This window comes from Plectropomus leopardus, chromosome 20, assembly GCF_026936395.1.
Source record: "Plectropomus leopardus strain MGB_pleo_1.0 chromosome 20, ASM2693639v1, whole genome shotgun sequence".
NCBI lineage: Eukaryota > Metazoa > Chordata > Actinopteri > Perciformes > Serranidae > Plectropomus > Plectropomus leopardus.
The window spans coordinates 15199394-15227366 of NC_142195.1; the positions used below are offsets into that span (position 1 = coordinate 15199394).

Consider the following 27973-nt stretch of genomic DNA (forward strand, 5'->3'; position numbering starts at 1 on the left):
TTCCTTTGTATGTGTAGAAATTGCCTGATTTTATTTGCCTAAATCCAGAATTATTTTAAATCCAGGATCAACCATGTAAAGCACTTTATAACTTTGTTTTGTAAAGAGCGTTGTGAATAAAGTTGATTATTTATCATATATTTACATAATATTTATATGAACATAATTCTTTCACATACTTGTGTTCTTAGTCCTTTCTATGTTTAGCTTTATTTTCTTGTTCCTCGCTGTTATGTCCATTAAAATATAAGAGCAATGAAAACAAAAGTCAAATTCTTTCTATTTGTACTGTACTTAGCCAAAAACGTGATTGTGATTCTGATATAGTATGTTTCTCTTGCAAAGTATCAGCCTATTCTTGAGATATTATAGTCCATCTGCATGAGATTAATCATGTGAATAGCTAAAGTCTTGACTCTGTGTGTCAGGAAAAGTCAGGAAAAAGTCTTTATGCAGGTAAACATAGCATAACTGAGGCATGTATGGCAAGAACATTCAGTGTATAAATGTATGAATAAAATGTTTTCAAATATTACAAGAGCTTTTATTCTGAAATTAAAGTCAAACGCATCTTGGTTTGAATTTGCAAACTGATATAGACCACCTATCAAGAGAGAAACAATTAAATTAGCATAAAATACCATTAGCTAATTGCATCACTATATGGAAGTCAATAGGTTTTTTTACTAAAACTTTTCTCAATTTGTAAATCACTGATCATGGCACACGAGTAGTTTAAGGCTGTAGGATGTCTGTAAATCTCCCAACACTCTTTCTGCATCGAAAAGAAAAAGAAAAGTCTACTCTGTAATTACTCTATAATTACTATTTATTTGAATGTTGCCTACCTCTAAATTAGCATGCCCGCGCATAAAGTGGTGACAGTTGGGTTAGGATTTCTGGATAATCCTTTTACAAACTGAACAATTACTGCATGGATCTGTATGATGTTTGCATAATGCTCTCCAAGCACATGCAAACAGTGAACTCCTTTTAATTTCCGTAAAGTGCATAGCCGTCACAACAACATGCGATCAACTGGAGAACAATAATCCATCTCCGTCTTCAGTGTTCAATATGGGGACATTAGTTGGCATGGTAACCTCATTTGCCATCTGCAGGCTTCATTCATACTGAAAAATGACACTCAGGAAGCTGTAAAGAAACAATTCAATATTCTTTCTCACAGCAGTGGTGGGTCAGAGTACGTCTGCTGTAATTCTCTGGGTGTGCACTCCATTGTGTCTCTCAGAAAATAAACACCTTTATGTGAATGGTTGAATTTGTAGTGATGGTTTCCACCACTCACGTTTGTTTGATTTGTTAGTGTACAGAGTGCTGAGTGCAGCCTTGTGTGTTAAATATTGACAAAATGATGTTTAAAGTCTAACTTAGCATTTGAGGATGAAAAATGCTGAAATAAATGCACTTTTTTTGCTTTCTCAAGAGTTACATGAGGAGATCAGTGCCACTCTCATGACAACTGGTTAAAAAAATTACACCAGAAAGCTAGCTCAACTTAGTGGAAACAGGGGAAAACATCAAAGGTCACTGGTAAATATGTTCAAAAACTATGGTGTAAAATCAATAAATTGTGGTTTCGCAGAGGGTTATGTGTGGGAGTGATGAAGACAAGCCAACAAATTCTCCCGGCATGAAACTACCATGCCCATTTTACACTTATCTATCTCCTTATCATCAGTAAGATGAGAAGATTGATACCACATTAATCTAATTCTTAAGAAGACATCAAATATTCTCAAAATGCCTCTAACTGTTCCCGCAGAAGTGAGTGCAGCTGTGTTAGCTCATCAGACATACCTAAAGTGGAATTGGGGTCAGTAGGCCTTTTTCACAGCTGACATTTTGACCTGTCATAGCAGAAGAAGCACAGGTGTTACTTGTTTTCAACAACAAATCATGACAAGCTCTCATTCAGAGATATTTCTAACCTGAAAGACAGGGTGTGCACAATATGTTATCTGTATGCTGTTAGGCCACATTAGTCATGAAATAAATTATTTGAATTTAAAAGTTTTGTGTATATTTCTAAATATATATTTTGTCTCTGAAGCCTCATGAGTTAAACTTCTACCTGCCATACATGGTCGATTTTTACAGGTTTCTATAATCGGAAAGCCTCTGGGGTCACAGTGTATAATCCATGATCTTTGTTGAATGTCAGAGAGGTGCAGATTAAATGTTGTAGTAAATCAGGAGGCTATAGTTTGTGGTGTCACTGTTGCATTATATTTAAAATGTACCTAATATGGTGTCTCCCACTCCCAAACAGTGGTGGAAAGAGTTATTTTCTTTACTCAGCAGCAGTTTGTGGAGTCTGAGTTGCAGAGTGGATAGTTGATCCGTCTCATTTGACCTGGTCAAATCCATGGATAAGAGGAGCAGCATCAAAAGAGGCTAACAAAAGTCATCTGTCAGGCCCTGCACAATTAACAATTAAGGATTATTTATACTGCACCTGACATTCTGCTGCTTCATCTGTGCCCAGAGTGTGCTCTGTGCTCCGGTAATGTTTCACAATCAATAATAGAAAAGTATATTCCAATTGCACTTCTAATGAATGGTCCAGCTCCAAAAATAAAAAAAATCAATACCTGGTAGCAGATATTTAAATCATGGCAGGCCACCACAAATAAATCTGTGTGGGAAACCCTGACTTTATTTTGACAAAATTAAAGAAATTTAGAACAGAAATTGATGCAGAAAAGGCATCAATTGGTGCACAAACATTCACCAAAATGCAGGAAACAGAGCATCTGATACTCCAATTTTTTGGCATATGACACCCAAAACCCCTGTTTCATATTTGTCCCTCACAATGTGGAAACAATCTTGTTTATAGGTCCCTGTCCCAAAATGATGGCGTTTTTTTTCAGCTCTGCACACCAAATCCAATGAATCAACACTGTTGGTTGGCTGAGCTGTAGAAAAAGATCCATGCACAGAGTAGATGAACATCTTTCTTGATCCATCAGTGCAGAAGTAAAAAAATGGAACAAAAAAAAAACTTACATTAGTTTTATTTTAATATATCAGATGTTCTTCTCCTTTAAATCTTTCCGCGAAACAGCAACGTGCTTACTTTGACGGGTTTGGCATCACGACAGCGGCCGCCTTCCCTTTCACACGATTGGCCGAGCCGTGGGAATATTCAAATCCAGCCTTGATTGATTGGCCCAGAGCCGGTTTCAACAGTGCAGGGGACTCATTTCCATTCCGACATCACTCTCTGTGGCACACACTGCTTGGTCGGCTGCCGAGATGAGATACAGGCAGCTGCACGGAAAACACAATCGGTGAAATTATCTATAAAACACGACTGCCGAATATGTCGAGGAAGTACAATTAATGGAGCCAGCTTCATCAATGGATATATCTCCGGAGGTTTCGCGAAATCAGTGGCGAGATTGCTTTTGCAGAGGAAATACGCCTTCCGAGCAGGAGAACAACCAATCAGCCGTGGCGAACCAAAGATAAACAAGCCTTATGATAAGACAAAACTCTGTAAGACATTATTGTGTTTCTTATTTCCATCCTTAATACTAAGGGGCACTCTGTGGGCTCATGGGAAATGTTTCTCAGTGCATGAAATGTTTTGCCGTAGTAGCTGAATAGATTTATAGCAGTGGCTGTGTAATTACATGACAATAACAGAGAAATATTAGGGGTTTTAAAGATGCTTCAATGCATGATGCCAGGATTGCATTGATTTTAAGTCGACAGCGCTAAAGTGGTGAAAGATGCCCAGTGCGCACTAATGGATAGGAGCGTCTCGCCCTTACTATATATCAGTGCAATGCTATTGGCTAATGTGTATTTATATGGGCCGAATCCAACTATAAGGGTTACAATATATAATCACTATGTGGAATAATTTATCTAAAGGCAGATTATTCCCTAAAATGTATTTAATAGTTAAATATATTTAAAAAGTAAACCTGTTTTGCTTATAATTATATCATTCTAGTATTTGCATATCAAAAATATGTAGTTTTTAAAAAATTTTTTTCTGTCATAACTGTTCAGTTGTGAGCCAATAGAATTTCTAATCTCATCCCTTTTATCCATAAATGACATCTTCAGTTGGGATGACGGCTTTACGCGCAATGAAAAGGCGCTTTATATGTCAGCATCTCAGTGGATACAGGAAGTGCTTTGAAGTATATTATCGGTCATTCAGGGCTGCCTCTGAAGGTTTCCATTTCTATTGTCTAGAAGCCGGAGGTGGGATCATCGCACCTCACTGCACCGGTGGCAGCCGAGGTTGAAGGTTAGCCGCAGCAGAGGGGCCTATAGATTATTGGCCAGGTGTGAAATTCTACCCCGCGTGCTTTTTCTGCCTGTGCCAGATCCTTTATTACCCAGAGAGATGGGATGTCACAGCCTCCCACCAGAGGCAGAGAAGGAAAGGCTGCAATTTGGTGTTTTATTGTCCTCTTTATCTTTTTTTTTCCTGGCTGTTTTCTGACCACAAGAGAAAAATACGGCCCCACTTTTATTTGGAGGCACATGGCCATCAGGAATAGGCTTATCTTTCTCATGCTCTCTGATAAACAAAATTAAAACGTGACATTGTGGCTTCTGGTTTACCACAATGCCATAACAAAAAAAAATATATTGCCTTATCCCCTTTTAACCACAAATTATTGGCCTATTAGTTTCTGACTACTTTTTACTAAGCATGTAAATGTTAAATGATGCATGTTTTATGTTTTCCATGTCATATAGGCTAATCTAGCACAGGCATAGATTTCAGGGGGGACAAGTCCCTTCAATGTTTAGAAAATGTGCATTTGTCCATCATAAAAAAGGCATAGCAAGGTGAGTTTATACACACACACAAACATGCATATATGTATACAGTGGCAAAAATGGCAGTGGAAAAAACCAAAGTAGTAAAGTAGCTGAGGACTTTTATTTTGCTAAAATTAATGAAATCTCGACCATTATTTAATGCAAAAAAGGCTCAAATCACCAGAATGCAGTGGATTAAGTCTTAAGCCCCTTTTACACTGCCTGTTCAAGGCGGGAATATCAGCCATTATGCCGCTTCACCATTCTGTATATAAGGGCCGATCACAGAATTGGGAGACAGAGTGGTCTCGCTTTTAGGCCACCATGGGAGGTAGTAACAGCACCAAAGTGGTCTTTGTCTAAGCAGCCGGCTGGAGGGGACCATGAGCAGTAAGGATGTGATGTTTTGACATTGTATTACGTGTGTGACCCACTGTGGGAGATTTAAAAAGCAGCTGATAGCAGTTAGCAGCCAACTCAAAAAAAGGGGAGCAGTAGCCATAAGTGTCCACAAATTTAGAAAACAATGAGATTTAGGAGCTCTTTACCCTCCAAGCAGCGAACGAGATCAGATGCCATATAACAGGGACAGTAAATGATTGTAATTTCCATGTTATGCCATTATAATATATTATGTGTCACATGTTATGTGAGAGGCCGCCGTTGTTTGGTTTTGTGTAAAAATGCAAAAGAGGCATTAAGAAGGCACTAAGTAGCAGCCCTATAGTGCGATCTCTGTGTGAAAAGGGCTTTTGATACAAAAAATTTCCTGGCGAAGGACCCCCCAAACCCCCACTTCATATGTGTTGCCCCCAATGTGGAAACTAAACCTACTCTGTTATAATTTAGACATCACCGTGGTCTTCAATTATAGACTATTATGGTAACTAGCCTTAATAACATATTCATATTTCAGTTGTTTGTTTGAAATGTGCTTTGCCAGGGCATGGGGTTGTAAATTGCATCCTGTTATGAGCACTCAATGTGCAGGTATCCCATGGGGGTTTCCCTCTGATCTCACATCACACCCCAGCAGTAATTCCAACTCTGTGAAGGGAAGGGATTTGTCATTTGGCTGCCTGCTTCCCTTTGCCTTCTCAGGAGCGAAGCTGAGCTCTGATTTATTGTGAAGTTTCCCCAGGCTCGCTCAATCTCCATGCCTACCGAATTACTGAATAGAGGAAACGGCTCACCACGAGAATGACCTTTTCTTGGACAACTATTACCCAGGCCAGTGCAAGGACTGATTAAGGTCAGGCCTTTTTCTGCCATGTCATCCATAGCTTCGCATTTAAGGCTAGTTAAAGTGTACAGTGAATTTTCTGTGGTGGATTAGGAGCTAGAATGATAAAACGATCCGTATCGACTTTGAACATATTTACGCGACCAACCTTTCTGCCCATTTTAATGTCAACAGCTTGGTTGCTTAGCTGTTTCTCTCATGCATCCTTTGTGATCACATTTTTATCTGCTAAGAGATGTCATGTGTAATTACAGGCAGCCTGCCATCTTTTGAAATCTGTCTAATTGGTCTTTTCATTCTAATAGGATGAAGGGGGAGTGAGACGGGGGTTAAGGGTGGAAGGTTAAGGACTGGGCCCCTGAGGTCAGTGGGGAGGGGTCGGGACTGCAAGGTTATTTATATAGCTCTAATCATTTTTTATTTTGTCTCCATGATGGTGCTCAGTCATTACATCAAATTAATGATTAAGATGGCCGAAATGGAATTGATGCATCATCATTTGCCCTAAATAGGAAAGCAGTGAGATGATGACATTTTTAGTCGGTCCAGAGATCAAAGCCATTTTTTTCCAAGAACATTTTGATGTTTCTGTGATGCATGCTGGAGAGCTTATCATTAGGTTATCTCCCACTTTAGAGCCATACAGGCAGCATTTTCTCCATGGTTTCTAATGAGTTTCATGTTTGCTTGAAGATTTTTAATGACCTGAAGGAATCCGTGACCCTTAACAGTGTAACGGTAAACAGCCATCGGGCATGGCTAGGGGGAAGGGGGTTTGAAATATTGAGTGTTTGTGTAATTATTGCTCTTTTCTAGAGTTTTAGCAATATTTGATGAGAATGGGAGACTTAAAGGGATACTTTGCCAATTTACATCCACCTTTGTATCATAGCAATGTAGGTAGTATGTGTCAGTTTACTATGGTAAACTTCCCTCCATCTTGCCAGTGAAAATTTTTCAAATAATGCAAAACTCATCACCTGGGCTGGGGCTATTGCCCAAAAAGAGATCTGCATTTTTGTATGCCCACCACCACAGACAGAAAAGCCTCATTCCCATTGCACGAAAAAAAAAAACCCAACCCAAACACCTAACACCCGTTAACATCTGGCTTTGTAATGCATTGGTAATGCATACAAGCAACATTCACACATGGGTCAAATGACTATGCAGTACTCACAAGTATTTGTCGCCTCTGGCTCCGATCAGCATTGATGGGAACACAACACCCGGGTGAAAGTGCTAATGTTGGCTCCTTAACCGGCGAAGTGCAATGATGTGCCGTCATGAATTACCATCCATCTCCTCATAAGCAGCTCTTCATCAATACAAATTAGTCTGTACAGAATTTGAAAGAGAGACAAAATAAGTAAGAGATGTAGAAAGAAAAGTAATCACTATAAAGTTATGGAAGACCTCTGTCTATGCTGCTTTTTACTGTTTACCTGTTCTCCAGTCTGTCCATGATGTCACACGGACACACCAAAATGCATTTTAGTGCACTGTGCTGCTGGGATATGAGATGGTTGTTACCAGCCAGCTGCCATACTGATTCGGCAAGCCAAACCACCCGTTTTACATCACCCACCAGCGGTAGTGTTTATTAGTCTGGTGTGGCACTGTGAATATTGTTATTTGTAGATTTTCTACCCCTTAAGCAAAAGCAAATGCCACAGCTGTTTTCCTCTGTTTCTCTTGTCACGTAGCACCATTTTCAAAAATATTTGCACCTTTCTACTGCACAGTTTTATGAATAGACCATCCTTCCAGCAGTGAAATACTTCTTTAAAAATGACTCCATTTACCTGAGTTGACCAACAGTTGTCAGCATTCAGTTTGATTCTTTAGAAAAAGAACCTATCTTTCCAAAAACACCCTCCAGCTCACTCTTTTACCATCTGTTATCTTTGAAGTCAAGGTTTTCTAAAGGCTGGACAGCATGCCCATAGCTCTTTGACAGTGTGCCTCAGTGTGCATACTGGGAGAAGGATAAGATAAGGCTGTGTTTACCCTCTAATGCTACCTTGGCATTGGCCAGACTTTACCCCATGCAGTGTGTTTCTTTTACCTTGGCACTGTCTCTGGACAAGGGCAGATTTGGGTCAGTCCAAGTCTTTTTACTCCCCACCAAGGCTGTTCTTGAAGATAAGACTTAATTGTGCAGCTTTGGATTAAAGGGGAACTTCGGCCATTTACAAAATTCATACATGTTACGCAGATGGTCTAAGACAGTCCAAAAATATTGGAAAACATGAAAAACTCTCCCAAATCCAAAAAATTGGATTGCTACAACTGATATTTTTAATGTCATCAAGTATACTCACTTTGAGAGAGACAGCAGCTTATGTTCAGAAATATTGATTAAACTTTCCTAAGCCATAGACATAACATATTGAAGTCGTAATTCAGGTGTTTTTTGATACAACTATACAATCTTTATCTCATATACTTATATCTATATCTATAGAGAACAAAAGAAAGCTGGGCAGAGAAAAATATGCAATAACATTAAATGACAGACATTCAATTTTAAACCTCCCAGTTATTATATAAGTCATGTATAATATTGATATATTAAGTAGGTCAGCCACTAATTACCACATCAGTACTGCTTTGGAAGACTGATTTACCTTAATAGCTCTGTATTAACTCCAAAGTTAATGATTAATTGTTTGTCAAAACTGTAAACCTCCTAGACAAATACTTCATGCTGGCAGTAGCAGTGGCTGCTGCTTCAGCTGAAATTAATGGTGCGAGTTTTGATCTCAGGAGCTGGACTTTCATTTGTTTCAAACCATTTGTTGCTGCAGTGTTAGATGTTAAATTTCACTGAAAGTTTTGAGAAAGGAAAAGAAAAGAAAACATGAAACATGAAAAAACAACATCCCAAATAAACTGTTCAAATAAGGAACTTCCAAATATTTACAATCATCTCAATAAAAATATTTTTTTTCCTCTTCTCCCAGACTTTGTCCAGATATCAGACCAATTTAAATATCCGACTTAAACAGCTTTCTCAGTCCTTATGCATCTTCCATATTTACAAAATGAATCCTTGTTTTTGTCTGACTAACCAAAACATAAGAAGTTCACAAAAAAAGCAGGGAAAACAAAATGGAACTAACTTTCTATAGCCTATCATTTAGACAACACATTGAATAAAATAGCTTTTCTTTTTTGAGATTATCATAACGTCTAGGTTGTTCCTTTTTAGACAAATTAATACTTTATACCTTCAAAAATTAAGTAATTAATCAAGAAAGGTACCAGTTGACATTTGATAAAGACAAATTAAAACACTTTTTACATATTGTGTCTCTGCAATAGAAAAGCTTAATAGGGAGGTAGTGGGGAAAAATGCAATTTAAATGTAGTGAAAAATGACACAGAAGTTTACAATAATGGACTGCATTTGGCCTTGCATATATTAACACATTTAATTTATATATGCATTAGCCATGGGGCAATTACGTGTGTTTTGCAGTAGTGGGGAAATCTGTTAGATAGTTGAGAGACTGTTAAAGATTGTCACTGGGTGTTTTTCTATACAGCTGAGGACTTGTGATCTATAGTGATTTCATGTGATGGCTCCATGAAATTTTGCATGTGAGAAACTGTAATGTTAATGTTTTCCCAAGATGCCCTGCCATTAACGCTGTATGATTAACACCCAGCTGAATGCTCTGGACATCTGTCTGAGTATTGCCTAGCCATTGTATTTACATAAATTTTGTGCTTGCGCATGAATTGTATAGGAAACACTTTTTAACACTGTTGTAATACCTTGAGCTAATCTCAATGGAAATGAGGCTCATTGTTATAAGCAGCAGGCCTTGAGTGTTCTTGCAGCGCGGAGCGGAGTGGCTCCGGGTTGTTTGGTTATCCTGCATATGAACCTTTGTGTCCTTTTTTCCCCCTTTCCTCCAGAGAAGGAGACGAGAGAAATCTGGGTCTCTCTCTTATATGCTGCTCTGATACCAATTATGCAAACTATTATAGAATTTAACCAGGCCAGCTCTTATCGGCTAATCCAGAAGTAATAGATTCTATTAAAAATGTATGAGGGGTTTGGGGGGATCAGTGTGTGTGTGTGTGTGTGTGTGTGTGTGTGTGTGTCTGTGTGTGTCTGTGTGTGCGTGGAGGGGTGTATAGAGATGAATCCAGCAGCTGCTGCAGCACTGCTGTCTAATTCTGTCTCTATGACTTGTCTGGTCTCCATTACTTAGACAGGCTCCTGCAGTGCCTACCTTGAAGACAGTATAAAAGCCATACATAATATACAATTAATTATACAGTAAGTGGATTGTTATTCATGGACCATGTCATGCTCATCCAAAGAGAAGCATAGCTTTTTTTCTCCTCTCCATAATGACCAATTGCTCTTTGTTAATCATTTATTTCCTCCTAAATTAACCTTCTTTTTTTCTGCCTTTGTGCTCTTTCCTTTTTGCACTTCTGCAGTTTCTGCATAGAAGGAAGGAAAAACATTAGCATAGCACTCACATGCTAATCCTCCCAGAGAGTGAAAAGGGTGCTTGTCTTAGACCTTTTTCATTATCATCTAATTATTAACTGAGGATTCTGAGAACTGCTAACAGGAGCCGAGATGGCAGGGAGGGGTGTGTGAATATGGTGGGGTGAGTGTGTAGAGCCAGTGTGTGTCTTTTTTCTGTGCATTTCATGTTTGTTTAGAGGGGCGCCTCCCTCTCTGCAATTTGCGTCTGTCTTCACTCTGACCCTTGATGCTGCACACACTCATAAAAGACTCCAGAAGGTCAGACAGATGCTCTGAGTCTGAGTATCTGTATAATTTAGGGCTTTGATGGATATTCTTGTGCTATCACGCATACGTTTTAGATTTTTCTTTTAATGAAACATGGTAGTGCATTTTCTGAGGTATTATGCATAGCCAGCTTTTTTAAATCCCGAGAAATGTTTTCCCCATGGCCTAGATTGTCTGGAGTTTAACTTCTTCCTTTTACAGCATAAGTATAAATGGTGCTAGTCTCTAGATAATAAGCAGAAAGATACAGTTTTTGCTCAACAGATGTCATTAAAATGTAGTTAATATTTAAGGCATCAACTATCTGCCTGTTAAGGCCCAGACACATCAAACTGATATCAAAGAGCTAAGGCAGACTGTTGTGCTGCCTTACATCTCCTGTGTCTTAGCCAAGAAGCTGTGTTTGAGCACATCGATGCACACATTTTGCATCCCAGTGAAAGGACATAACTCTTCATACCAGTAGGTGATGGTAGTCCGTATTCATAATTTAAGGAAACTGAAAGACCAGGATGGATTCAAAACTTGTTAGCCAGTTAGCAAATTAGCAGCACAACTTGATGTCAAAATTTACAGTGTGTTGGTGAATGATGACACAAAAATAGCTATATGAATAATTTCTGCTAAAGAGCTCAATGGCAAAATAATAATCTAACCTAATATGACAAGTTTGTTTTGATATCATGTACTTTTGACTTTAAATGTTTGGTTGCTTTCCTCACTTTGATTTCTCATCTCCTGCACCAAGCTAAACTTCCAGTCAAAGTGATTTCTCTCACAGACGGGCTCCACCAGCTACGATGCTGATTCAACCTGCTAAATTGGCTGGAAACAGCCAACAACAGTCGACACATGCCAACTAGGTGCGGGGCGCACTGCAAAAACTAGAGCCACAAATGTTCACTGGCGCCCAACTTTTACAGGCAACAATTAGGTTGTTGTGATTGGTGCAGTCGTTGGCAGATGTGGTTCATAATTATTTGTGTTATTGTGGTAGCACACAGTAATATCCTTTGTTAATGTGCCAACTGGCTAACTAGCATCATGAATCTGTCCTATTGATCCTTCAGTTTCAGTTTTTTTAATGATGTATACAGACTACCGCTGTCTGCTGGTATGGAGAGTTATTTACTCTCATGAAGGTGCACAGTGCATGTGTTATTGGCCTTTGGCTGTAGTCTTTGCGAGTTCAAGTGCAACCTTTTGGCCAGACGATGTGAGGTTACGCAACAGTTGGCCTTCACCGTCACTAGTTCTTCAGTGTTGGCTCGGTGTGTCTGAGCCTTAAAGGAGCTGTAACAAAGTCTCTCCATCAGTACTCTCATGGCTCTTCAATTGACCTTATCGCTCACAAAGTTTAGCGTCCTGATCCCAGGACAGTCAACACGTTAGAAAATGAGGCATTTCGCATCCTGTCAGTGACTAGGGAAGGAGCTTGAAAAATACATTATCTGCCAAGACATCCTTGGGGGACAGTTAGATGGACTGCAAAGCACAAGGTCTTTATCTTCCTGGCAGGACCTCAGCGGGCCACATCATGGTGCTTATCAGCTGCACTGTTGTCGCCTGAGAGTAAAGATTAGACGTCCTTGCAGCTTAAACTTTGTGCTCTTTTACTTATTATGCATGTTAGAGAAGTCCTTGAATATGCCAACTTGTAAGACATGGGAAGTGTCAGAGCGGGCTTTGGAGGAAAGATGAGCAGTTAGACAGACAGTTTATAACCTCTAATGTCTCACACAAAGTCAGGTTAGACACTGATTGGAAAGCTAATTGAAAAAGGTGGCTTGGAAGTGAACACCGACCATTATGTTAATGACAAAGAGCCTTGACTTCATTTGTGAAGGTTGAGTTAGGCGGCATGCTGCCATTTTTTAAGATGGATGACTTTACAGTCGCCCTGTATCTAATTTCTGCTTTGTAAAATCTGACACGTTTATTTTACTTTAAAAAAAATCTAAGTAACTGATTGCCTGGAACATTTTAAGTAAATATAAATATTAGTTTTAATATTTGATGACTTAATAACTAATTGTTAAATTTACTTAAAATCTAGTTAAATTTACTTAAAATTTAGTTAAATTTACTTAATTTTGTGAAGTTGTGAAACTTTAAAATGACAGGTTTGATTAAGTTTTGGCAAATTCAGTAAACCACGTTTACTAAATATCTTTACTCTGCTGGTTGTAAAGAGTGAATCGTATGTGTATTTTCAAAACAGAACTTGCAGATCTCCTGACTTTATCACTAGGAAAATCCTCTTTGTCATGATCAAGTTAAGTCAGACTAAACTGGTTTACTGAAACTGCTAACACTTAGAAAGTACAAGGTGATTCATCTTGTCATTTTAAAGTTGCAATAACATCACAAAATTAAGTAAATACAGCAAACAGTAAACTTAACACTTGGATATAAAGTAAACATAAAAGAAGTTAGTTATATTGACTTTCCTTTTTTAAGGCAGTTGGTTTCCAAAGTTATTTTAAGTAACATTGAGTTGTCAGATTTTACAGTGTATATTATTACAGCCACTCTCCATTGTGAGATATCCTGACATGACATTGTAAGAAAGTGCAAGAAGATGAAAAACTTTTTTGTTCAGCAAAACATTATATGGAGGACTGGAGAGTTGATATTGCTTGAGAATTTAGCCCAGATAATATCATGCATTCTGGGATCACTTTGATCTCATATCTTTCTTCCCTTTTTCGGGTAATTCTGCTCAAGAGTCGGAAAGGGAATTTTAAACTCAAGTTTTCATAAAATCCCTTTAAATTTAAAATTTAGATAGCAGGATGAAAGAAACCATCATTACTTGCACTTTATGCATAATTTCTAGGTCCCCTTTCTGCTTTCAGTAAAAGTTTTTTTTTTCTTTAAGCCACTGCTGGCTTCTCTTTGAATTATAATGCCCTCCTTGATGTATTTTATTCCAGCTGCAAATTATGGGCGTAATGGAAGGTATTCCAATTCATGTCTCATTTTCTGCTTGTGAAGGGATTTCCCTGGAGAAGCCTTTTCTCCCTTGTGTTTCTCCTGCGTTTTTCAGCACCTCCCTCTTGACAAATGTGTGGTAATGGAAGGGTTGTTGTGAAATTGCCATTATTTTCTAAATGGAATGTGACCACGGTGAGGCTTTTAGCTCTTCAGATGAGTGTGTTCAGATGAGACAGGTTGCACTGAGCAGTTTGAAGTGGGCTTGTCACCAAGGGACAGATGTTGAGCGGAGGAGGGGAGCGGGTACGAGAAAAATGGAAGAGTGAGGGAATCTTTGTGTGTGTTGGCACCTGAGTAAAATGAAAGCAACTCCGTCTCCTCTTCCTTTTGAGGCGAAGGTAATCATGTTTCTGCAGCTCGTCACTGAACACTCTGTTCTGCTGCAGACTCGCTTTAGCTGCCCTCTGGACCCTGAGGGAGAAATGAAAGCAAAACCCAAAAGAACCTTAAAACTGAACAAGGATAAAAGACAATCTGACAGCTGTATACTGCAGGCTTATATTAGCATTGTTGGGGACTACTGCATTGTAATAAAAACACTGTGTTTCTTTCTATTTGTAATACTTGGACTTATTAATAACCCATATGTCTGCAGTTTTTCTTGTATAGATTGCAGTTGTTTGTCTATAAGGTGCACGGTTCACATTCGTGTAAGTGTTTTATGGCAGCTCCAAGTTTTTTAGTGTTGCAGTGCAAGCATTCAGACTCGGTGACTCTACAAAAAGAATGTCAAATGCAATTATCACTGAAATATTCCCTCAATGCCTGGCTTTATCTTCAGAATGATTGCTTCAATCAGCACATCTGTGGTGAGGCGCCTTCTCTTTCAGATGCAGCTTCTCATTTCCTCTGACAATACTTAACTCTGCAAACAGCACAGCCTATTTTAAGGAGTGAGCTGCTTTTCGCTTTCTCTGCTGATCAATACAGCCATAAATTTATAGAAGAATAAACCCAGGCCTCTGGGCTAGTTATAAATTGAAACACACAGCCCGAGGCTACAGGAGGCCTTGTAAATGATCTGTGTGATTGCAACCGACAGAACAAGGTTGATAACGGGAAAGAGCCATCATAACTACTAGGAAGACCGAGGAGATGGAGTCGTCATTAAGTGATATTACTTTTTGAATGCACAATCTCAGCAGTTCTCCTGAATTTTAATATGGTAAAAGGGCCCAAGTGGTTACAGAGTTTTAGATATGTATGCTACGAAAGTAACATGGAAAGGGTGGTTCTTTTAAAGGGGGATAGCCTCCTATGGGGTTTTAGTATTCTCTATCAGCAAGCTTGCAGGTTTCTTCCAGCATCAAACTGATTTTTGATGCAAGAGTTTGAATGTATTACACATAAATTGGTGTTTTTCCAAACTTATCTTGGCATCTACTTTCTTTCTAGTGATCCTGGATGTTATGTGGCCTAACTATGCAATCACAAAACCTTTTTCAAATCAAAACAAAAATCAGAGATTTTGGGGAACAAATTAGTATTTGGCCTGTTGGCATCAACATTAATCACAATGCAATTAGGGTCCATACATAACATGTTTTTTTTATTGTTTTAATTCTAGCAGGTTTACCCAGGCTGTGTGCAGCCCTAGTGAACTATCATGCTGGCCTGTATCCAGAGACGGCAGAATCTCTCAACGCAGAGTCTGGCCTGCACACCCAAAAGCCTTGATGTTCCACCGCCGCCATTACTGCTGCCACCACTGCAGCTGTGCACCCACAAAGGTGAGTTTCTATCACACAGGTAAAGACATTTAGCAAGTATTCTACAGATACCACAGAAACAATTTACGCAGTTTTTTATTTTTATTTTATTTTTTTTACATAAAATACTGGTATTGGTCATGAGTTAGTTTTTATTCAGTCATGTTTAGCTTGACCTTGTTGCCTTCAAGTGCACATGAAGCTGCATGATTTTAGAAGTGTGCGAGATTTCAGCTGCTTCCAGAATTTAAAATAATGGGCCTCCTGATGATGATGATGCCTGTTAATTGGGCTACTAATCAGTGTTCTCCTGCAGTGCATATGCATGCAGGTCAAAGTGGACTCTGAAATTACAGAGTTAATCAACTCTCACATAGAGGGTAACTAATGATGTTCACATTTTGTGCAGAAAGTGCTCCGTGTCTGTGTCGTTTGACCTTCATCGTGACGGATTACACTGCAGTCACTGAAAGGTTCAGTGGGTGTCTCAACCTAAGCTGGACTGACATTTCTGATTAGATTTCTTTCAATTAATCGACTGAATGCAACTCGTTTGCAGATTTAGTTCATGGTCTGATGCTGCTTTCTTTATGTAGGGAACATCCGTATTATTTGTGCTCTCGTCCAAATTGCCTTTATTCTTCCTGGACAGCCCAGATTCAGATAATGAGATCATAGTACCACAAATAAAGTTATTCTGCTGTGGTTTCCTTTTCCCTATTGCTTTAAAAATTTGCTGATGCCTTTAGACTTCTATGCTGGCTCTGGTTTGAAGTTATATTGAAGATCTATAACTACTTACAGTGTAATGGCTCAGCTGGATGTGTATTGCAGCCCTATGAATGTACTAAGCTATGTAACATCGTGAACTATGTGACCCTTTAAAGATTTTCTTTTTGGTGTAGGTGTTGTAGTTTGTTGTGTTGTTGTCTTGAGCCTATACTGTTATATATTTCATGTGTGTTATTGGGACGTGGAATAATTGCTACCACACTGCAGAAGCTAACAACGATCATTGTAAATTAAATGAAACAGACCTCCTCAGACTATGGTTTTATAAAAAGCCAGAACATGCACATATTGAACATTGCTTGCACTCAGATTTTTCTTAGCCAGAATTGCATAATATGACTATCAATGTTAGCTTAGCATGAAAGTTGTTGACATTTGTCTGCAGAGTGCGGCAGTGGTTAGGGTTATCTTATCTGACTGATTGTGTTGCCAGTAAAAGTTTTTTTTTTCTTTTGCATGAGCACATGCATTCTCATACAGGATATCTTGGTTCATTTGTCATGAAATATAATCTTTCATCGAATATCTATTACATAGTAAATGCATGTTTGGGAAGTATAGAAAGTTTAGAGGCCATAGCATTATTTTCAGATGACCCTGTATTGAATTTCATTGACACCTTTACATACACACAGGTGTTTTTATTCTATTCTGATAATAAGACCTGCTCTCAGGTGGAACCATGCTTAGGGATTTCTGAGGTCACCAAACTCTATTCAAGGACCCATAAAAGCCTTTTTGATCTAGTAGGTGCCATGGGGCTAACAGGAGAGTCGTGGAGAAGTATAAATACCAATGCAATCATGAGACGTGGTCTACTCAGGCAGGCAAAATATGTAAAAACACCTGTGTTATCATGGTGTCAGATCATGTAATTAAAGGTCCCATATTATACTCATTTACAGATTCATATGTGTATTTTGGGTTTCTAGTAGAATGTGTTTACATGCTTTAATGTTAAATAAAACACAAAGTTTTCTCATATCGTCTGTCTGAATATGCCTGTATTCACAATCTGTTTGAAATGCTACGCTTTAGTGCCTGTCTCTTTTAGCCCCCCCTCCCAAAAAAGCCCACTGTGCTCTGATTGGCCAGTGTTTTTGGGTCTTCCATATTTGGGCCCTTAGCGTCTCTGCAATGTCATTGCAGCGGGATAATAACTGTATAACTGTATATAACTGTAACAGCACTGTCAAAAGTAGAATTACACCATCTGGGAGGATCACATGGTGCCTTTGGGCCTAGAAAACTTTTTCCCATAGACTTAGATTGTGAAAAAGACATCTGTAAATTATTTGATAAATTAGAGATTTCTGCCGTTTTTTGGTAAGGGTCCAAGGACAGAGAGATGTATGCTCTAAAGCTCTCTGAGGCGAATTGTGATTTGTAAACATAGGCTCCATAAATAAAGTTGACTTGGCTTGACTTGACTTTTTTTTTAACGCCTGTGAAATAACTTGTTTCATTACTGGGATTTGATCTATTCCGTCTGATATCATTTTGAAACTGAAAGAGCCACCACGATGAAATCATTTTATTCCTATTCAAGTTAGCGTAGCGCTTAACTGGAAGTTAGTCATTTGGCTATCAGAAGATAGCAGCTTGGCCACATTTGGCTGTGTCTTCAGTTTCTTTTTAGTGCACCTGCTCTATGGGCCCCACAGTGAGTGAGATGCAGGTAATTTTATGGCATGAAAATTGAGCTTTTTTGGCTTCATGCGCCACTGAGCAACTTTGATGAATGGGGGCCTGTCTTCAATGCTGTATCCAGGTCTCTTCATACATTGATGCTCTTAATGTCTGTGCATTTCTCTGCGGATTGGACATTTTGATACTTTCATGCTTTTTATGTAGCACCTATACCTGCTTTATATTTAAAAAGACACAGAAATCTGACTTGTTACAATGTAGGACCATTAAATGACAAAAAACATAGTTGGTGTTTTGCATTATTATTTGCCCCCTATATACTTGTAGCCAAACAATCCAACTGTACTCATATTTGAAATGCTGAAAATCTCTCCCCCTTACACTCCAGCCCCTCATCTCCCATCTTTCTCCCCAGGTGAAATGCCTCTTTGTCTTTTTTGCTATTAAATATTAATTGGGAATCAATGGAGCCCTTGTCTGCTAAACGCTGGAACAGAAGGGTCTAGTTTGCCTCAGGCAAAACCAGGGGTGCGTTTCTCATCCTGTTTACCTGCAGGGCCTTTTACCCCCCTTTTGAGTTTTATGTACTGCGACTGTGCATAACGCAGCACCCTCCAGCTCTAGCCTGACATTTCAAGCACAACCGCAGGGAATAGACTGCTGATGGGAGCTCAGTCTGTGTGGCCCAGGCTTCTTCATTAAATGAGTCGCTGTTGGATTGAGTTAAATGGGGACGGTCTTTAGTCGCTGCTGCGCTTTTGAAAGCCATTTCCATTTTTAGCTATCAATAAATGGTGGGCACAGGACATGAAAGCTCTCAGCCACACAGTCCCATGTGAAAGATTTCGAAGAAACGAGCGTCAGGAATTATGTGATGAGAGTGAATGAGAGCTGTTCCCCTCTCTGCTATCTCAGCTTGAAAGCAGGGGCTGGAAATGCTTTTTTCCCACGCTGCTGGCCTGTGCTCGGGTCGGCTCGGAGAGGGGAAAGTTTGCCCAAGCTGGGCCAAGCGGCACAGAAGCAAATGTGGAGTGACACTGGTGCAAAGGAGTATTCGACAGAGCCTCTTCGAGCACACATAACTAAGTGTTCAACCCTGAGGTTACTCTGTTCTGTGAGCAGCCTTCATGTAGAAATCACCAACACAGAAAGACGAAGGCATTTGAAAATGGGGTGAATGAGTGTCTGTATTTTCTATTTTTGCTTGTTTATGGAAGACAGTTGTAAAAAGGTTAGTGTGAGAGATTTAAGAGCATATGTCCCTTGTCTACTTTTTCCACTTCACCAATCTCTATCTAATGGTCCTCAGGGTTGCTAGGTTGAGTAAAACACATGGAGGCATTAACTGGCTGCCTTTTTTTAACCCCATGGAGGATTGATATTAAAGAATCTTCAAATAAGTCCATTGACGTAAAAAAAAAAAAGAAGGTCCTTACATACTGCATCTTAGAGGCGATAACACTTATTGAACCTGTATTTATCAGTATTTTTATTTCAACATTAAGTCAAATGACTCTAATGTGTAAAGGGTTATTAAGTGACAAACGCAGAGTATTAGTGTTCAACTTTTGTTCAGCATAGCATATGGGATTTTTCCATTGGAATTTGGATTATTGCAGAAAACAAGCTCTTTGGCAGAGAAAGTTAATACCCTACTACTTTTACTAACACCAATACCCTTTTGCCATCAAAATTAGCACATATATGCAAAGTTTTTTAAACACAAAACCCCAGCCAAAAATAGGCAGGCTGATTGTAGCCAATTGGAGCTGGAGCTGATAAATACCTACAGCTATTGCAGTCATGTGTCCTGGAAGTGAATACCAATTGTTCCAGTTCCCGTTAATTACAAAAGCCAGGTGTTGGTGGGTGTTAGTGGGCTTTTTGTGCAATTGGAAAGGGGCTTAACAGAATTTAAGCTCTCTTACTGGATAACATCGCATGGAAATGCACTTTGGGAGTTGTAGTTCACTTCTCATGTTACATTTAATGTGCAGTCTTGTAACTTCTACATTTTACTTAAAAATTTAGACATTTTCTAACACAATTGCTCATCTTTTGTTGTGAAAATGCCAAGTCAAAAAATGTATTACTTCAGCTTAAGACCGTATTGACTCCCAAATGATGGAAATTGACTGAAATAATCACAATAAATAAAAGAATATCTAATATAATTTGCATATAATGGCATAAATGATGCACAGTAAATAAACACCAGAATGTTATTTTCAATTTGTGGCCTGAATTGAGAGGGTGAACCTCACAGCTGCTAGTTTGGATGTTATTGCTCCATCTAATCAGCAGATAGTCTATCGCAGAAGCTCATCCCAAAGAGATGAATGAAGTCGGGGCCAATTAATTACATGGTTTTAATGACTGGGCTTATTGGGCCAACTGGGTGCATAGAAGAGGTTGCCATGGTAATAGAGACATAGGTTTTTGAACGCGCTGGGAATGTGCTGTGCTCAGTCCTTGGTTATTAAGGTAGGCCAGAGTATTTTAAATATCAGGATTATTGGTGTGGTAAACAAGTATTTATGCCTGCTGAGAAGCCCTGTTCTTTAATTAACTGCCAGTTCTCGGTGCCATGTTTCCTGCTGAGGATTAGACGCTCGTAAACATGTTATCTCACCAAAGTATTTCACGACAAGTCGTCAGCATAACATCAAAGACCTGTGGGCTTTCTGCCTGGCAGTTCAGCCAACACGTATGGATAGTAACAAGGAATCTTTTTTTGTTTTAGTTCACGTGGGAATCATATGTAGTGGTCATTCTAATGGTTTTGTCATGTTCGCCCCCTGGGTATGAAATAGTTGGAAGCCGTGGTTTTAGAAATGCAATGAGCATGTCCAACTGCCGTCTTCAGCCCTGCCTCTGGGGCATGTTTTGCCCATAAATTAGTGATTAACTCAAACTGCTCCAAAACAATAAGGTCTTCGCTCTAATCTGGGGGGGAAATGGCTTCAAGTGTGACCACGGGAAAAAGATTAGCCAGTTTAAAGTGGCATAAAGCATTGAGTGGGATTGTATGGGGGTGGAATCAGGGTTATGAAAGACCATAAATACCATGGTACCCAATGTTTTATCCCTGCAGAATATTTTCATGCTAATATTTATAAAATCTCTGTCTTTAACATGCACAACACATTATAAATTAAGCCTAGTCGTGATTGAGGGTTTATAATTGCCCCCCCATCCCCAACTGTTTCTTTCCATGCGCGTCCCCTGCATGGAAAGAGGAAATCAGGATTAGGTGTTTCCTGTGAAAGTGTGCCAGTTTCACTCAGCATGGTGCCACAACAGTTGAGCAGCATGTTTAATGTGAGGAGCTCCTTCCAACTGAGAAAACAGTCAAGCCTGACTGGTGGTAGGACCATTAAATCCATCCACATCTACAGATGCATCGCACATCAGCATCATTATGCAGATTTTTGAGGAACAGAAAAATACAAACAAGCTTCTCAACAAATACTTCAATCAAAAAGCGAAAATGTTAAGGGTCAAGGAATTAAAATTGGTAAGCGCCGCGCAGTGCTCTCGGGCAAGGTTGCTTGCGAAAAGTGGCTGGTGTTATTTTGTGTTTTTTTATCTGTCTCTGCGCCTGTGCTCGCTGTCAGGGCTGAAGAGTGAAACAGTGTGCAGTCTGCAGGTTCAGGGTGATTAAGTGCTTAAGGTCGGACTGCTAATTATCTCTCTGCAGTTCCATACCTGACAACACATAGCTGCCACTTCCCTGTTGTCATGTGAACAGCCTCGTATTTGTTTTCATTTCTTGTCTTTATTTTACACCGCAGAGTCATGTTGTGTGACTATGGTGACTCTCAAGAAAGACAGACAGGAAACTGTATCACAAAGAAATGTAAATTTAATGATCATTCTCACAGAAGATGACCTTTTTTGAGTCATTTTTAGTTTCTTTATCATGTATGCAAATCATTTCTTTCTGCCTGTGCGCTTATGATTACATGCTAAAAATGCATTAATAAAAACCTGCTTTAATATCAGCATGAGTAATCTCATCTCCTAAAGGCAACACAGGATGATTAAAGGAACCAGCTCATGTTAGATTTGCAGCTCAGACGTTTTCTTCTGCTAGGTGAAAATATTTACTAATTTACTGGCTCATATGTTTTTGTGATGCAGTTCCAAATGCCTGGGATTTAAAAGAGCCAAATAACTGACTGAATATAATTATTGCAGCCTCATAATAAGTAAGAAGCTTGGGGGTTCTGGCTTCATTTGTACATTTTTACTTGTTTGTTTGCTTTTGGGATAAAGGCCAAAATGAGCTAAGAGCGAGTGATGTTTTAAAATACCCTCCCTTTACGGGGGTGCAAATAACCTTTTTGGACACCTGCAGAGAACCATAGAAGTGATACTCTATGCACGTTGTCAATTATCACTTTCACTAGCATGCATGTGCCCTCATGTTGAGAGTTTGGGTGAGACAGCAGCCTCTGCACAGTTGGCTCCTGCCTTCTTGGCACTTTCAGGGGGAAACTTCAGCTCTCGTAGTGCCAGATTGTAATTAATGAACCACACATTTTAGACACTATTTGACTGGGGTGTTTTTTTGCAGGAATATTGTGATGAATAGCTTCAAGATATACTTTTATTACTGCTACCACATGCTTTGCAAAAGCCACTACCGACTGGTAAACATGCTGTGCTCAGTTTACGGCCATTTAACACCACTGATTGGTATGAAAGTCCTCAAAGATTGAAACAATTACCTCTGGTTGTAATTTAGAGCAGCTTTCATGCTGATGTGTCTGATTTCAGTTTCAACGCCACATTGCTTGCCTTTGTCAGGATCTGCTAAAATGATCGTCTTTTTTTATGTCACACAGTTGTGGTCTTCAGATGATAAATATGTTGATGCCGAGTGGGGAAGGCCTATTTGCTAATGAGGTTTCCATAGTGCCACATTAAGGCAGCCACAGTTGGAAGTGCAGCTGTGTTGTGTCTCCATGGCTCTGACAGGCCTGTAATCTCCGGACTAACAATATCAGACACCCTGTGAAGACGTGTTAGCATTCAAAGTGTTTGAAGTGTTTGTGGAACAGCAAGCCGATCGCAGCATGCAGGGCTCGACACCGACATTTTGCTGAACAAGGAACAACTAAAACGCTTGTTTTGCTAAATTATCTCTTTGGTAATTAAGCAATGTTACAGACTAAATTTGTGCAGTGGAGTCAACACTAGTGTGTCAGATTTATGATATTTTTTCAAATGTGTCATCTCATCATCTAAGCTCCTTTCAGGTGGATATGAACCTCCTCTAGATGTCATTTATAGTAATAAATATTCAGCTTTTAGCCAAAGACCAGAAATAGTTATTTCAGCTGTTCTTTTCTGTTACATCTCGATGTTGTTGAACACCTCTCCAACAACCCAGATGTTGCGGTTTTGTATGGCAGAACTACACTGTGATACATAATAAGCAGTGTTTTGCTTTGTTGTATTTCTCTGTAGAATTCATTCACGCTCCTGGCACCATGGTGCCGTTCCTTCGACTCCGCTGGGAGATTGCTGGATGGATTGAGCACTCCACCTTACCTCTTTTCCTCCATTTTAAACACCCAATTTATTTCTTTCATGAGATGGATCTTGTAGATTGAATCATTTTCACAGTCGGGGGGCTCACTGTAGCCCTGAAATGAAATGAACTCCCAAATCAATTTCAAATGGGAACAACAAGTGAGCTCTCCCCTGCATAGCTGGAATTGGTTTTGTTATTGAAAATGAAATGAAGTGTTTTGTTTTTATTTTTTGCTCTTTTATTGCAGATTACAGCCTTGTTTTTTTTGCCTGCTACGATTCCTGCCAATCTAGGTTAATTTTTAGCACCTTTTCTTTCTATGTCAGGAATTCCATAAAAGTGTCACTCTTAAAGGTGGTGGTAATTTCTACCAGGTGATTTATTGTTTTTAAATGAGGCGCCTTTTCTACCTTCCCTTTGTCGCTAGGAGTTAAGCAGCCATGAAATTGCCAGAATAATAGTGTTTAAATCCAATCTTAGTTTGTCCCGTCAGCTTTTCCCACACACAATTCAATCAGCAGTGCTCTTGGTGATTGCTCTTTTTCAATCTGCATCAACTTTTTTCCTCACAGTTTAGGCTCCAAGCTTTTACAGTAGAATCAGTTCAGGTTCATAAAAGCATAAAGTGGAACAAAATTTCATAGGCACGAACTGGCAAGGCTCGAATGATTACAGAGTTAGTGACAAACAACCAAAAGTGGGGTGTGGTTTGTCTAGGAAGACTTATATAGCATTTTGGCAGAAATGTACATCAGTTATATTACAGTTATTAACTCGTGTTTTATTATGTTCCTATCAGTGATTTTTTTTTTTTTTTGCTAAAAGGCGCACAAAAAAGTATTAATCCAAACCTTTTTTAAATCCAAATCTTTTTGATTTAAAAAAAAATCCAGCCACAGTTATGGCTGGCTCAGAGGTATTATTTTTTTCAGGTTGTCCGTCTATCCATTCAGCACTGTGGACTGTCATGGCTACATATTAGTCTGGACAGAGACGGATGTAAACTGTAACTGCAACTTGACTAGTTTCACAGACTGTGGGGTGGTTATTTTATGATTTTTGTTTTTGATTTTTTTTTTTGCTGTTTCTACATTCAGCTTCCTCGTATGTCTTCCTGCTGTGGTTTAACGGCTAAATGTCCTCAAATAATTTAATTGAAGCCATTTCAGTAAAATTAGGTCCTCCCCCTCTGCTGCTGCCAATTCCTGTCTTTTGATTTCCCAGGGTAAACTAATTTTGGGTTGAACTAAGTCTGAATTAATTTCATTAAGCACTGATCAAACAGTGCTGGGGGTGTTTCCCTCCCTCAAATTAGTTTATATGACATGTTGGTGTCTGCCTTTATTCCCTAACACAGGTTTGAGATTGAAAGCGAAAAACAACAGGGAACACAAGATACAAGATTTCTCTGGGCTGCTTGAAGACTAATCATTCATTTTCTGTCTGCTTTCTTCCCAGGCGAGCCAGCCTCCATGATTTCTCGGTACCCTTCTCCCGCAGAGTTGGATGCTTTTGCTCAGAGGACTGCCAACAGTCCGCTGTCCATCAAAATCTTTCCATCTGACGTGCGGGTGCCACAACATAAACAGCTCAACAAAACAGTCAACGGCTTAGATACCACAGGCCAACGCTATAGCTCCTATTCACACCCGTACTCAGGAGCCTACCAGGGTTTGTTGGCCGTCGTCAAAGCCTCTGTGGTGGTCAAAGGTGTGGTGAAAAACTCGGAGGGCAGGAGGACTAAACATGCGAACACCCAGACTTCTGTGGCACCGTATAATAATCCTCTGAATAATGGCTACACAGCCAGACACGGGCATAAGGCCTATCATATAAGCTCATGTAAGCCCCATGATGTTCCCATTGAGACACTTTGTTCTAGCACAGGGATGGCCTCCGGAGATCAGAGCTTGGCCCCCCAGTCTGAGCTGGCAGAGGTTCAAAGCCTGATGAGGCAGATGAGCAGAGTTCCCCACAGCCAGGCCCTGCAGCTGGGGGGAGAGGCTCGAGCCAGCCCCTCTCTGCAGGCAGTGGCTGCAGTGGCACATTCGGACTCAGACTTTGTCCTGGGAGTGCCTCCCCAGAGCAGTCTCGCATTTACGGGGGCAGTGCTACCCACACAGAGTGCAGACATAGCCAAAGCTGGGTACTTGGAGAAAGGAGACTACACAGTGTGGCAGCATAAACATCAAATTCAGCAGCAGCCGTATCAGCAGGGAGCAGTAAGGATGTACAGTGTGAGTAACAGTGCTCCGAGGCACAGAGGCGCAGAAGCTGGGGTTGGCCAGTCTCCTGAAACCTGCCTCCCTTTGCCGTGCTCCTCGCAGATGCCGTACAGGCCGCATCATGCCAGTGTGGGTGCCGCGCAGGAGCGAGTCAGCAGCTCGTCTCTGAGCTGTGCCGCCATGCAGGGGGAGCTCTCTGTCGGACAGTACTATGCTCCTCTCTGGGACGGCGTCGTGGCCACCCCTAACAGCGACTGTTATACTTCTCAGGTGCTGGCAACGGGTACATGTGCAGCCAGGCCTAGAGATCTGGGGCTCTCCCATCCTCATCTCCACCCAAACCGCCATCAACACCACCACCACCACCCACAGAGACACCAGCCGCAGCTCCACCCTCCTCTTCCTCCTCATACCCAGGCCTACAGTACAGACCAAAACCTCTGTTGTGGGCTGCCTAGCTCTAGCCTGTGCCACGCTGCGGTACTTAGCAGCAGCCTGCAGTCTCTGGAGTGCCTCATCAGTGAGATCCACCCTCCCTGCATCAAAGAGCGCATGCTGGGCCGTGGGTACGAAGCCATGGGGATGCCTCAGCTACTGGAGCACCACCAGCAAACCCACATCCAACTCCCCGTATACAGATAAGTTGCAGCGTGGTGCCACACAACGGGACGCAGAAGTGACAAACCTTTTATAGACATCTATGAGAATGAGACATGCCTTTTTTCAGTTTGTGCATGTACTGTATTTGTAGGCTTTGTGTTTTGAGCCTGAAATGATAATCATGACTTAAGATACAGGTTTATCTTACGGACTTTTATTTTTATATCTTAACTGGCCATCAAATATGCCTGCTGTTTCTCATTTAATACGGATGCTGAGCACCTAATTAGAATATGCCGCTTCATATTTTAACGTGAGCTGTTTATTTTGCAGGTCATTCCCCTGTAGGCCTTTTGCAAAAATGGAAACTTACAGATCCGATATAATCGTTGGTACCCTTCAAAAAACTTGATTCTGGGAAGGACTGCGAATAACAGTTTTTGTGAATATATTGTATATTTTTTACATAAAACGGCTTCTTATTTGAACATTCCTTAATTATTAACTGAACTTTTGGTTGTCTGCTGCTTCGGTTGTGGATTTTGTTTTGGCCTCTCTTCAGTGACTCCTGTGTTGAAAGACATACACAATGCCCCAGCTTCTGCAAGTGATGCAAATTTCCTGACAGCTGTACGGGGAAACATTTTGATTTGTATACAAATGTGAATATATATTTTTTGTTATGCAGCCATAGACATAGTTATGTAATTTAACATCTTAATTTTGATGTAATCATGCTCAGCACGATGTATTAAGACTGTTGCATATCCAAATCAACACTGTGGCGATTCAGGCCAACTAAGATGTGCCCCTTTGGTTGTATTTTTTGTTGAGATTTTCTACATTTTTGGACATTTTTCTTGAATGAAATAATCTCTGGAAGGTTGTGACACTGTTACACAACACCTGGGTATATACACGTATGAGTGCCATGTCGGAGAGCAGGCCACCTGAATCATTTCTCTTCTTTGTAGGGCTATATTATCTCTGATGGTGTGAGATGTATGACTGAGTAGTTCTTTGCGTGTCTGCACTGGTTCTGTAATACTATTTATTTATGTCGGCCTGTTGAGTTATATGGCAAACTGTCTCTATAATTATAAAGTGCAATTATTATATATGACCATGTGAGTGCTCTCCATGAAGTATGTTGTTGAAATAACTACATTTTGCAATGTATGACCCTGATCCCTCAACCCCTTTTTTGCCTCTTCTTAATAAGGATTGTCAAGTAAATGAAATTTTCTAAACCCAGCACATAGTTGGTGTTATTACGTATTATTAGTTATTATCTGCCAGACATGCAGCCAGAGAAGATGGTTTTATTATATTCATGAATGATAAAGTAGTTGTGGAAAGATAAGACATTTTTCTTGTGTTATTGCAAAGGGATTTAAGGCTTAACCACCTGGCAAGTCTCTCTTTTTCAGTCTCAGATCTCATTTTATTAAGATCTCTCTTTTCACTGGTGGGGGTGTCAGCTTTATAATGTGATGTAAATCGATCCTTAGCTGAAAGATATTGTACTGGTTCCTCTATAAATGAGTTCAAAGTGCTAATTTTGTTATCATGGTGAATTGTGTTAGTGTAGATGGATGGCCAGTGCTTGAGGAAGCT

General features: G+C 39.9%; 1 protein-coding gene and 1 long non-coding RNA gene across 3 annotated transcripts; one reads left to right on the top strand and one right to left on the bottom strand.

Annotated features, from left to right (window-relative positions):
* Positions 1 to 2845: 2845 nt before the first annotated feature.
* Positions 2846 to 15382, bottom strand: LOC148186194 (uncharacterized). The gene is made up of 4 exons (XR_015775086.1): positions 14129 to 15382; positions 7239 to 7396; positions 3104 to 3297; positions 2846 to 2979 (listed from the first exon to the last, which is right to left on the bottom strand). It is a non-coding gene; the product is annotated as an uncharacterized LOC148186194 (long non-coding RNA).
* LOC121959974 (protein FAM222A) lies at positions 3266 to 27610 on the top strand. 2 transcript variants are annotated; one of them, XM_042509544.2, is made up of 3 exons: positions 3266 to 3525; positions 15409 to 15568; positions 24990 to 27610. In XM_042509544.2, the coding sequence occupies exons 2-3, from the start codon at positions 15445 to 15447 to the stop codon at positions 26396 to 26398; spliced, it is 1533 nt and encodes a 510-aa protein (XP_042365478.2). In that variant the 5' UTR covers positions 3266 to 3525; positions 15409 to 15444; the 3' UTR covers positions 26399 to 27610. The 2 variants fall into 2 exon arrangements, with proteins under 2 accessions (XP_042365478.2, XP_042365477.2); XM_042509543.2 differs by having other exon boundaries at positions 3267 to 3525; positions 15406 to 15568.
* The last annotated feature ends 363 nt before the right edge of the window (positions 27611 to 27973 follow it).